The sequence below is a fragment of the Polypterus senegalus genome, chromosome 15 (assembly GCF_016835505.1).
Source record: "Polypterus senegalus isolate Bchr_013 chromosome 15, ASM1683550v1, whole genome shotgun sequence".
NCBI lineage: Eukaryota > Metazoa > Chordata > Cladistia > Polypteriformes > Polypteridae > Polypterus > Polypterus senegalus.
Window position 1 is genome coordinate 118,446,781 of NC_053168.1, and position 13,539 is coordinate 118,460,319.

The 13,539-nt window shown below is 36.9% G+C and overlaps 1 protein-coding gene across 3 annotated transcripts in view; it reads left to right on the forward strand.

Annotated features, from left to right (window-relative positions):
- stk3 (serine/threonine kinase 3 (STE20 homolog, yeast)) overlaps positions 1-13,539 on the forward strand; it is a 425,887-nt gene that overhangs the window by 105,832 nt on the left and 306,516 nt on the right. For all 3 annotated transcript variants that reach the window (XR_005630645.1, XM_039736187.1, XM_039736186.1), the window contains exon 5: positions 9,866-10,030. Coding sequence is in view for 2 of the 3 variants with exons in the window: in XM_039736187.1 (XP_039592121.1) it covers positions 9,866-10,030 (165 nt within the window). In the remaining variant the exon portion in view is untranslated. The remainder of the gene's footprint in view (positions 1-9,865; positions 10,031-13,539) is intronic.

Consider the following 13,539-nt stretch of genomic DNA (forward strand, 5'->3'; position numbering starts at 1 on the left):
TTGTTCTGCTAATATGATACAATGTTGTTTGCGTTTATCATTGTCAGTATCAAAACCACTATTATCTGTCCGTTTTATATAAAAAAAAAAAGTGTACCGCATTTTGAGGTTATAATAATGACACAGAATTAAAGACAAGTTGATTAGTAATACTGTTTATTTAAATACTATATGTAATCATACTACTGTACTTTCAGCTTAAATGATGGTTGTATAAAAGATCATTTTAAGTGGTTGTATTTTATTTCCTTATGTTTTCAAATATTAGTCTGTTGCACTGTTTGAACTCCCAGACATTTCTAGCAATTGCTTTTCAAAAGTCCATCTTGCAACGAAGCAATTAATTTTTATACTCAAATAGTCATACTAAACCTTATGGAGCAGCTCTGTATGTATAATAAATATGATAAATTTTATGTAACACTGAAAATTTACAATTAGTAGTTACATTAGTCACCTGCTTGTAAGAACCAATAATGTGGATGCATCTTGGCACAAATGGCTGGCAAAGAATGGTCAAGCAGTTCAGTTGTTGTTTGACCAAACATCAGAATTGGCAATACAAGACATAGTGGTTCTAGTATGTCAAAAAATGCTTCCTTCCCGGGATTTCTAACTTTTCTGTGGGTGAAAACAATTTGTTAATGAGAAGAACTGTCAGACTTGCTAAGGCTATTTGAAAGGTCAGAGACTCTACATATTTTTACTATTGCATAGCATATCATACCTAGAAGCAAATAGGCTGTGGCAGTACAAGACAACATCTGGTTCCTCACTTCTCAGATAAGGAAATGTGATGTTACAGTGGGCATATAATAACCTGGGGAATTTCTCCTTTCGTCTGCTCCCATTAGGGGTTGTCACAGTAGATCATCTTTTTCCATATCTTCTTGTCCTCTGCATCTTGCTCTATAATACCCCCTCCTTCATGACCTCTATCACCACACCATAAACCTTCTCTTAAGCCTTCCTCTTTTCCTCTTACATGGCAGCTTCATCCTTAGTATACCTTTTCGCAAAATATCCTGCATCTTTCCTATGTACTTGACCTTACCAACACAATCTCACCTCCCTGAGTTTGTCTCCAAACTGTCCAACCTAGCTGACTCACTAATGTACTAATTTCTAATCCTCTCCATCCTTGTCACACCCAATGCAAATCTTAACGTCTTTAACTCTATAACTTGGGCAACTAAACATGGGAAAATATTGCCATGTGGGATGAATTTTGATTTATCTTGTTACATATAACTAGGAGAGTCTTAATTTGGTGTAAACTGCATGAACGTATGTAATCATTCTGTCTTTGGTTCAGGCAGATAATGGTAATGTTGTGAGGACTCTTTTCATGGTTGAATTCAAGCATTTTAATACTAGACGAGAACCATTTTAATGCCACAAAGTGACTAAGCATTGTTATTATATATGTGAATCCTTTTATTGGAACTATCTAACCTTTCTTTTCCAAATGGATACTTGATACAAAACATGTATCATCTTATTCTTTCTGTACAAACATAACAGTGACTTGTTAGTTCGGTGGCCTGCACAGTCATCAGATGCCAATCCAATAGGGCAGTACTGACATGAGATAGAAAAGAAGAGTCACGGTATTAATGTGTGCTGGGTCAGATATTTAAAAAAATACAAACCATATAAATAGTTTTATAAACCATATAAATACTAGCTGTACTTCGATAAAACAAAATTATAGGACAAATGTAATTTGGCTTGTTTTTAGTTTTGTCATAAGTAAGTATTGCAAAAGACAGATGTACACTTTTACAGGATTTACATATTGACATTTTTTTTAATTTACTAATTTGCTATGACATTTTACTGTTTCTCTTCTTTATTATCATTCAAAATAATTTACACATTATCAACTATGAAAGTTGAATAAAGAGCCATGTTTATCTTAATTACAATTCAGATTTATAGATGTATAGTCTTATATTTTTGGTACATCTGTTTGAGATTTAAATATGAAAGTAGATTCTGGCATTTGATTATTGTCCACTAGATAATGATAATAAAACTTATAAAATCTCTGGAATTTTTAAGAATCTATTGGCTGTGCTGGAGTAGTATTTCTTTTTATATTTGACATGTAATAGGCTGAGGCACAGACTGGAACTTTAGGAGCCTGTTAAATTTGACTTGTGTATTAAATCTTAAGATTTATATCTGTGCAGTTATTTTCCTAGTTTTGAGATCAGGTTCATCCTGCATTTTTGGTATCTTCATAATTTTTCAACTTAAACTGAAATGCTATCAGAATTTAGGCACAGAATCAAGTCAATAACTTCCCTCTAGAACTTGTATTCATCAGATATTACAAATGGAAAAACGGATATGTTTGAGTATATTTTTAATTCATTACTTTTTCATAGCTTCATTATTCCATTAAAAATTACAGTTGGCTGAAAAATGTGCTAGTACCCGAAATGGCCAAATTTAGTCATATTCAAACTAGAGTTGTGTGATTTCAAAGAGGAAAACAATGAGAACATGTTTATTGCAAGATTGATTGTGAGGCCTACAAAAAGTGTCACAAAGCAAGCCAGGACCTTCACTGACCTGCCCAGTTGAGGCCTTACCCCAAGGTAGCCAGTTTAAAGTACTAACAGCAGGCTTTTGGCCCAGCAGACTCAGAAATGGGAAGCAGGCTGTAAAAGTTCAAACTACTTCAGATCGTTCTAAAATATATGAATTTTAATTTGAGAAAGAAGATTACCATCAAGTTCTGGCTTGAACTATCAAGTCCAAAACAAGAATCTTTATAAAGTAATAGTTTATATGCTAGCAGGAAACAGAAGCACAAAAAGAGACAAAAACAGTGAAAAAGGAGCAAAAGGGTTTGCCTAAAGAGGCAACCAAGACAAAGAAGCTGATTCTATAATCCAATACTCCGAATCCAAAGACCAATAAAAAAATTCACCTAGCCAGAAAAATCTAATTTAAACAATAATGACTATAATAATCAGTGACAACATTATGGAAACTATCTAAACCACAACAGTATGAAGGTGGAGGGTGGTCCCTCAAGTGTGACATCAGGGTGTAGCCACTTCTTGAGGTTTCATTCACAGAACACAAGGAATATATACACATTTTAATTATAGAATAATGAATGAAATTAAGAGTAATCATGAAAATACATAGAAATGAATAATTTAAATTTAACAATAATGGCAAGCAAATTAAATACACAAACACATTGATAGCTTTTCACATGAAACCGATCCTTATACTGAATCAGATTTAATGTGTCCCCTTTATTCTCAGATACTGGTTTATCAGGTACTGTGTCACAGGAGCTTATCCTTGTGCCATGTCATGCAAGTGATTCTAGCACTTAGAGGGAGCTGAACCATACCTGTGGAAACCGAATCAGAATCTGAGCCATAGACACTTTAGAAACAGTAGGGAATCTTGTGGAGGTTGACTGGGAAGACATGGTCTCCACTAGCCCTGCCGGCAGTTAGGATGTGGTGTGGATGGCTATTAGTCTGCCACTCTAGTCTTTTATACACAGCAGAAAACTGTGCATATATTGACATTGTGGTGCATCATGCAAGAGGATACCTCCTTACACCTCTTCTGGGATTGTCCTGTCATACAGGACCTGCTAAGGGCCCTGGAACTATAATTAAGATTACATGCCCAGGAACAGCCTTTTATACCTATTTCTACTTTATTGGCTCTTTCCTGAGACCCGCACTCACTAGGCAACACATTTGACTTACTTTCTTGTATGTTGCACAAAAGACACTCCTTGGATTTCCTGGAACTGCCTCGTTGTCAGAGGTGGATATACAGTGCATCCGGAAAGTATTCACAGCGCATCACTTTTTCCACATTTTATGTTACAGCCTTATTCCAAAATGGATTAAATTCGTTTTTCCCTCGGATTTCTACACACAACACCCCATAATGACAACGTGAAAAAAGTTTATTTGATATTTTTGCAACTTTATTAAAAATACAAAAATTGAGAAAGCACATGTAAATAGGTATTCACAGCCTTTGCCATGGAACTCAAAATTGAGCTCAGGTGCATCCTGTTTCCCCTGATCATCCTTGAGATGTTTCTGCAGCTTAATTGGAGTCCACCTGTGGTAAATTCAGTTGATTGGAAATGATTTGGAAAGGCACACACCTGTCTATATAAGGTCCCACACTTGACAGTTCATGTCAGAGCACAAACCAAGCATGAAGTCAAAGGAATATTCTGTAGACCTCCAAGATAGGATTGTCTTGAGGCACAAATCTGGTGAAGGTTACAGAAAAATTTCTGCTGCTTTGAAGGTCCCAATGAGCATAGTGGCCTTCATCACCCGTAAGTAAATGAAGTACGAAACCTCCAGGACTCTTCCTAGAGCTGGCCGGCTTTCTAAACTGAGCGATCGGGGCAGAAGGGCCTTAGTCAGGGAGGTGACCAAGAACCCGATGGTCACTCTGTCAGTGCTGCAGAGATCCTCTGTGGAGAGAGGAGAACCTTCCAGAAGGACAACCATCTCTCCAGCAATCCACCAATCAGGCCTGTATGGTAGAGTGGCCAGATGGAAGCCACTCCTTAGTAAAAGGCACATGGCAGCCCACCTGGAGTTTGCCAAAAAGCACCTGAAGGACTCTCAGACCATGAGAAACAAAATTCTCTGGTCTGATGAGACAAAGATTGAACTGTTTGGTGTGAATGCCAGGCGTCACATTTGGAGGAAACCATGCACCGCTCATCACCAGGCCAATACAATCCCTACAGTGAAGCATGGTGGTGGCAGCATCATGCTGTGGGGATGTTTTTCAGTTGCAGTAACTGGGAGACTAGTCAGGATAAAGGGAAAGATGACTGCAGCAATGTACAGAGACATCCTGGATGAAAACCTGCTTCAGAGCGCTCTTGACCTCAGACTGGGGCGACAGTTCATCATTCAGCAGGACAACGACCCGAAGCAAACAGCCAAGGTATCAAAGGAGTGGCTTCAGGACAACTCTGTGAATGTCCTTGAGTGGCCCAGCCAAAGCCCAGACTTGAATCTGATTGAACATCTCTGGAGGGATCTTAAAATGGCTGTGCACCGACGCTTCCTATCCATCGTGATGGAGCTTGAGAGGTGCTGCAAAGAGGAATGGGTGAAACTGGCCAAGGGTAGGTGTGCCAAGCTTGTGGCATCATGTTTAAAAAGACTTGAGGCTGTAATTGCTGCCAAATACGCATCGACAAAGTATTGAGCAAAGGCTGTGAATACTTATTATGTACATGTGATTTCTCAATTTTTTTTACAAACCGGATTCCAAAAAAGTTGGGACACTATACAGATTGTGAATAAAAACTGAATGCAATGATGTGGAGGTGCCAACTTCTAATATTTTATTCAGAATAGAACATAAATCACGGAACAAAAGTTTAAACTGAGAAAATGTATCATTTTAAGGGGAAAATATGTTGATTCAGAATTTCATGGTGTCAACAAATCCCAAAAAAGTTGTGACAAGCCCATTTTCACCACTGTGTGGCATCTCCCCTTCTTCTTACAATACTCAACAAACGTCTGGGGACCGAGGAGACCAGTTTTCTCTAGTTTAGAAATAGGAATGCTCTCCCATTCTTGTCTAATACAGGCATCTAACTGTTCAATCGCCTTGGGCCTTCTTTGTCACACCTTCCTCTTTATGATGCGCCAAATGTTCTCTATAGGTGAAAGATCTGGACTACAGACTGGCCATTTCAGTACCCGGATCCTTCTCCTACACAGCCATGATGTTGTGATTGATGCAGAATGTGGTCTGGCATTATCTTGTTGAAAATGCAGGGTCTTCCCTGAAAGAGATGACGTCTGGATGGGAGCATATGTTGTTCTAGAACCTGAATATATTTTTCTGCATTGATGGTGCCTTTCCAGACATGCAAGCTGCCCATGCCACACGCACTCATGCAACCCCATACCATCAGAGATGCAGGCTTCTGAACTGAGCGTTGATAACAACTTGGGTTGTCCTTGTCCTCTTTGGTCCGGATGACATGGCGTCCCAGATTTCCAAAAGAACTTGAATCGTGACTCGTCTGACCACAGAACAGTCTTCCATTTTGCCACACTCCATTTTAAATGATCCCTGGCCCAGTGACAGCGCCTGAGCTTGTGGATCTTGCTTAGAAATGGCTTCTTCTTTGCACTGTAGAGTTTCAGCTGGGCGGCGGATGGCACGGTGGATTGTGTTCACTGACAATGGTTTCTGGAAGTATTCCTGAGCCCATTCTGTGATTTCCTTTACAGTAGCATTCCTGTTTGTGGTGCAGTGTCGTTTAATGGCCCGGAGATCACGGGCATCCAGTATGGTTTTACGGCCTTGACCCTTACGCACAGAGATTGTTCCAGATTCTCTGAATCTTCGGATGATGTTATGCACAGTTGATGATGATAGATGCAAAATTTTTCGTTGGGTAACATCTTTCTGATATTGCTCCACTATCTTTCTGCGCAACGTTGTGGGAATTGGTGATCCTCTACCCATTTTGGCTTCTGAGAGACACTGCCACTCTGAGAAGCTCTTTTTATACCCAATCATGTTGCCAATTGACCTAATTAGTGTTTATTGGTCTTCCAGCTCTTCGTTATGCTCAAATTTACTTTTTCCAGCCTCTTATTGCTACTTGTCCCAACTTTTTTGGGATTTGTTGACACCGTGAAATTTTGAATCAACATATTTTTCCTTTAAAATGATACATTTACTCAGATTAAACGTTTGATCTGTCATCTACGTTCTATTACAAATAAAATATTGACATTTGCAATCTCCACATCATTGCATTCAGTTTTTATTCACAATTTGTTTAGTGTCCCAACTTTTTTGGAATCCGGTTTGTATTTTTAATAAATTTGCAAAAACCTCAAGTAAACTTTTTTCACGTTGCCATTATGGGGTGTTATGTGTAGAATTCTGAGGAAAAAAATTAATTTAATCCATTTTGGAATAAGGCTGTAATATAACAAACTGTGGAAAAAGTGATGCGCTTTGAATACTTTCTGGATGCACTGTATGGCCCAGAAATACTGCGGACTTGTTCACAGCCTTAACAGAGATCGCTTTGTCTTGGACAGTATAAAAGAAGATGATTCTTCTCTCCTTCCCTACCTCTCAACAAAAGTAGTAACCTCTCGGGTACTATCTCGTACCTTTCCGCAAGAGAACCTACCCTCCGGTTACTCTGTTGTTTATACAGTTATGTCAAAAGAAAGTACACCCTCTTTCAGTTCTAACGATTTAACTTATCCTGACATAATAAAAACGTCCTTCGCAGGCCTTAAAATTAGGTAAATACAACCTCTGATAAACAGTAACACGTGTCATATTACACTGTGTCATTATTTATTTAACAAAAACTAAGCCAAAATGCTGAAGCAGTGGGTGTGAAAAGTTACTGCTTCCATAGGTATTAAGAGGGTAAGGAGTAGCCAGGTGCTGCTAAATGCACTTGACTAATTGATCATCTGCAAGTGTGACCATCTCTATAAAAGCAAACACAGTGATCTCAGAGAAGCAATTGTTTCTGTTCATCAGTCTGGGTAGGGTTATATGGCCATTTCCAGACAATTCAAAGTCCATCCTTCTACAGTAAGAAAGATTATTCTCAGGAGTGGACATCCCTACAAATTCACCCCAGCTACATCTCAGACTCTGCAGGCCTCAGTTACCATGTTCAATGTTAAAGTTCATGAAAGTACAAACAGAAAAAGACTGAACATGTATGGTTTGTTTGGAACTGTTGCCAGGACAAAGCCTCTTCTCTTTAAAAATGAACATGGCAACATGGCTTAGGTTTGCAAAGTTGCAGCTGAACAAACCACAAGACTTCTGAAACAATGTCCTTTTGAAAGACAAGACCAAAGTGGAGATGCTTGGCCATAATGCGAAGTGCCACGTGTTGTTTTACACCTGAGGTTAGATTAAAATAATTTTATATCCTGGTAAGGACCAGATTTTTTTTTATGATGTCCAGGTACGTAAAACCATAGAACTGTAAGAGGGTGTACTTACTTTCTTCCCATCGACAAAATTCTGCATAACATATAGTGTTGTGTGTTGTACCATATACTGTGTGGCAGGTAGTGTGATGTGATAACTTTGGGCATGTTGTGTCGAAGGTTTCACTGCAGTATCTAGTGTCTAGTTTGTGTAGTGGGTATTTAATTATATATAAATTTTAGAATACAATTTTTTTTTTCAAAAAAATAATTTTCACCTTTTCTTTGAGTAACATAAGTAACAATGAATGTAGGAAATAAACATTTTTCTGTCTGTTACTTACACAAACACTAGTAAAATGGCAAAAAGTTTTACTTTATACATTTTGTTTAGCCTTTTCCCAAAGTCTTATTTTTTTACCCACATAAGGTCAGAAGTAAATTGAATTTATGTGCAGACATATTTTTAAACCAAGTACCAAAGAGCAAGATAATTTAATTGTAAAGTCATAAAAGGTGACCGAGAGTAAAAAAATGTGCCTTGTTACTGTTTTAAGTACGTCTTTGGTTCCTGTCTACAATCATTTTGGATGACTTATAATTTTGTTGAAGATGGAAATTTGACATGCTGTTGGACAAACTGGTCCTGATTTTAGTGAATGTAATGCTTGAATAGCACATTTCAGGATAAATTAGAATTTTCTGTGTTGGACACAACTTTTGTTTTCTTCTGGCATGTTTATGCAGTATCCAGATTTTTGCTTCTGCTTTACTTTTCTTTCACAAAAGTACTCTTTGTTTTACTAAAGATTATGTCACTTTGATTTTCTTGTCAGTTCCCTCATGATATTTACAGTATTCATGTCCTTCAAGTCTGACTCAGCTGGCACTTATGTCAGGTTGTCATTTCTGATCTAAAAACACATTCATCAGTTGTTTTAAAAACACTCTTTCCACCTTAGCCGCTAGGAAAAAAGAATGTGCCAAGTTTACCTTTTTCAGTGGTGGATTTTGCCTTTAATAAGCAAGTTAAACTTATAGATGCATCCATTGTCGTTACCTTTCATTTATGTGTGCGTAGTGTTTTTTTTTTTCATTCTGTACGTATGAGAAATGCAATGATTAATGACAAGAGATATACATTGGAATGTGTAGTCATTTCAAACTCTGCTGTCTTTAAATTTAGGGCCAAAGGATGCTTAATCAGAAGGTTTGTGGTTAAAGTTAGAAATTTTCAGTAGAAGCAGGAGCATTGCAACCGTCTGACACAGTTTTATTTTTATAGTAACATAACATAACAATCTTAAATCCACTTGCTCCAATTAAGGGTTGCATAGTTTCTGAACCTGTCCTGACCACATCAGGTGCAAGAAAAGACCTAATCTTGGACAAAGCATGAATCAAATTTTATGGTGCTGTCCTATATATAAAGTATACATGAGTGTATTGTACCATTCTGAGTCATATACTGGGGAATGGATGTGTTTGAAGTTGTAGACAAACAGGAATATACAGTAGATGGAATAAAAATGGGAACTCCAAAGGACAAATGAGTGCTTCTTTCATACAGCAGAAGATAACAGAACACCATTGAAGACTGTTCTAGAACAAAAAATGCATCTAGAAAGTATTTGGGGGAAGATTAGTAGGTGATTTTTAAAAAGAAGTGACTACAGCTTAGACCACCAAAGAGTCATTAACTGAGCAAACTGCAAGAAGTGCACTATGAACCTTCCAGTAGGCAAATCAACATAATTGATTTTGAGTTCAACTGGTATTATGTATACAGTATTTGTGATATTTGTGTATATAGTTATGGTTAATTTTTATATACATAAAGCACTGTAATACTTTCTTTAAGCACTAATGTAAATTGTGGTCTTTTTTTTTTTTTTAAGCTAACAGAAGAAGAAATTGCAACCATTTTGAAATCAACACTTAAAGGACTGGAGTATCTGCACTTCATGAGAAAAATTCATAGAGATATCAAAGCTGGAAATATTCTTCTGAACACAGAGGGACATGCAAAGTTGGCTGATTTTGGTGTTGCTGGGCAGCTTACAGTAAGTGTTCAAGCTCTCTTTTATTATGTATGTCCTAGAAGTAGTGGTAATATTTATAATTTATACTTTATTGTGAAAATATTTATTTATATAGTAATGTTTCTTAAATTACAGGCACTGGTCATAAAATTAGAATATCATGACAAAGTTGAATTATTTCAGTAATTCCATTCAAAAAGTGAAACTTGTATATTAGATTCATTCATTACACACAGACTGATGTATTTCAAATGTTTGTTTATTTTAATTTTGATGATTATAACTGACAACTAATGAGTCCCAAATTCAGTATCTCGGAAAATTAGAATATCAATTAAGACCAATGCAAAAAAAGGATTTTTAGAAATGTTGCCCAACTGAAAGGTATGAACATGAAAAGTATGAGTATGTACAGCACTCATTATTTAGTTGGGGCTCCCTTGGCCTGGATTACTGCAGCAGTGTGGCGTGGCATGGAGTCGATCAGTCTGTGGCACTGCTCAGGTGTTATGAGAGCCCATGTTGCTCTGATAGTGGTCTTCATCTCTTCTGAATTGTTGGGTCTGGCGTATTGCATCTTCCTCTTCACAGTACCCCTTAGATTTTCTATGGGGTTAAGGTCAGGCGAGTTTGCTGGCCAATCAAGAACAGGTATACCATGGTCCTTAAACCAGGTACTGGTAGTTTTGGCACTGTGTGCAGGTTCCAGGTCCTGTTGGAAAATGAAATCCGCATCTCCATAAAGTTCGTCAGCAGCAGGAAGCATGAGGTGCTGTTAAACTTCCTGGTAGACGGCTGCGTTGACCTTGGACCTCAGAAAACACAATGGACCAACACCAACAGATGACATGGCACCCCAAACCATCACTGACTGTGGAAACTTTACACTGGACCTCAAGCAACGTGGATTCTGTACCTCTCCTCTCTTCCTCCAGACTCTGGGACCTTGATTTTCAAAGGAAATGCAAAATTTACTTTCATCAGAGAACATAACTTTGGACCACTCGGCAGCAGTCCAGTCCTTTTTGTCTTTAGCCCAGGCAAGACGCTTCTGACGCTGTCTCTTGTTGAAGAGTGGCTTGACACAAGGAATGCGACAGCTGAAACCCATGTCTTGCATACTTCTGTGTGTGGTGGTTCTTGAAGCACTGACTCCAGCTGCAGTCCACTCTTTGTGAATCTCCTCCACAGTTTTGAATGGGTTTTGTTTCACAATCCTCTCCAGGGTGCGGTTATCCCTCTTGCTTGTACACTTTTTTCTACCACATCTTGTCCTTCCCTTCGCCTCTCTATTTATGTGCTTGGACACAGAGCTCTGTGAACAGCCAGCTTCTTTAGCAATGACCTTTTGTGTCTTGCCCTCCTTGTGCAAGGTGTCAATGGTCGTCTTTTGGACAACTGTCAAGTCAGCAGTCTTCCCCATGATTGTGTAGCCTACAGAACAAGACTGAGAGACCATTTAAAGGCTTTTGCCGCTGTTTTGAGTTAATTAGCTAATTAGAGTGTGGCACCAGGTGTCTTCAATGTTGAACCTTTTCACAATATTCTAATTTTCTGAGCTACTGAATTTGGGACTTTCATTAGTTGTCAGTTATAATCATCAAAATTAAAAGAAATAAACATTTGAAATACATCAGTCTGTGTGTAATGAATGAATCTAATATACAAGTTTCACTTTTTGAATGGAATTACGGAAATAAATCATCTTTGTCATGATATTCTAATTTTATGACCAGCGCCTGTAAACAGTGATAAAACAGAGGTTCTACTAGTAGGAACTAAATAGGTTTTGAACAAATGTGATAATATTCCATTCTTCCTACTCCTAGCTTAGGTGTTATTTTCGATAGTATCTTAAAATCTGAGGTGCATATTAGTATTACTTGTATGTAATATCAGCTGTTTATGCCCATCTCTTTTAGCTACCAGCACTGCTATTCGTGTTCATTCTTTGGTTACATCTCATATTGATTATTGTAATTATATCCGTTCTGATCTTCCTCACAAAATCCTTTACAAACTTCAGTTGGTTCATAATTCTGCAGCTCGTGGGTCTGTATCGAAAGAGTGACACTTCATAGGAGTGACATAACAAAGGAGTGACATAAATATCGTACTGAAAGAGTGACATTTTATTGGAGTGACATAACGAGTCACCTACTACACACAACTGAAAGAATGCGCGCCAAAAAATCGTTGTCGCCTCACCTACCACTTGGATGGTTGGTTGGATGGTTGTCACTCCTTTGAAATTTATATCTGAGGTTTCACTGCTTCGTTATGTCACTCCTTTAAACAGGACCACAATTTTATTTATTATTCATTTTATATTGTGACTGTTGTTATTAATGTGTTCTGTAAGGTGCACTTGTGTACCTTGAAGGGCACCTATAAATAAAATATATTATTATTTTTATTATTATTAATTGATTCTTTAGAGTTTCATGACTTTCTATATTAGAATTCTTTGCTGCAGTGATTTGGAATAGGTATACAAATTTTTATTGTTTTATAATGGATAGTCAATCCATTTGAATGTTTAATAATTAATTAAAAAGTCCTGCTTAAAATAAAACATGCAAGGATACTTTCATATAAAAGGTTTTCTTTATATATTAGGCATGTAAGAATTTGTTTTAACATTAACTGAAAATAGTTTACAAAAGCACAGACACAGGAATATATTGGGGCAAGGATATCACCAAATGCATGCACAAAGTTTTGTAAAGGGCAAAGTGGAACCTCATCAAAGACCACAGTTTCATATAGTGTCTTGTCTTGTCTTATCTGGATAACAATTTTATTATCATGCAGAATACAGCTTTTGTCTAAATGTCTTTTTGTCTCATGGTGGGTTGTGTTTAGCCATGTAAAATTTTCAAGAAACTATTTTTCCCCTTGTTTGTTTAAATGTTTATTTAAAAGTTTCCAATAAAAACAACTATTTTAACAAAATTCAGAATATCAAAGATTGTTATAAACTGTGATTTAGCAGCTGAATTACAATAATCAGTAAATAAATACATATAAACTGCAACAGTATTAATGCAAATATATTTATTACTTGAATCATTACATTTGTTTGCTAAATAACAGAATTATTTCTTATCCGTGAGAGTTTGGTTTGTTGCAGAACAAAATGTTCAGTCTGCGGTACATGCAGAGAATCAATAGTCAAGAAAAAGAAAATGTAAATTGAATGTTCACTGTACAGTATATAACTAACTTGCAGAATTGGAAGCACTCTTAGGTATTGGACTTTAATCCCTTTTGCATATCATACAGTGGATTTGTATAATATATATGCTGAATAATATGACTAGATTTTTAATAAGTACAGATAATTGGGGCTTTATTTTAAATTTGTTTAAGGTTTCCTCAAGATTATTTTCTAATGAATTATTTAAAATGTAGAAAGTATATACTAATCATAGATTTGACTCAAATGCTTGAAAACATAAGTGTAATAAGACAGCTTTCTGTCAGTGTATCTTACCAGCAGTTTTATTACTTTCCTGTGCACTTGATCA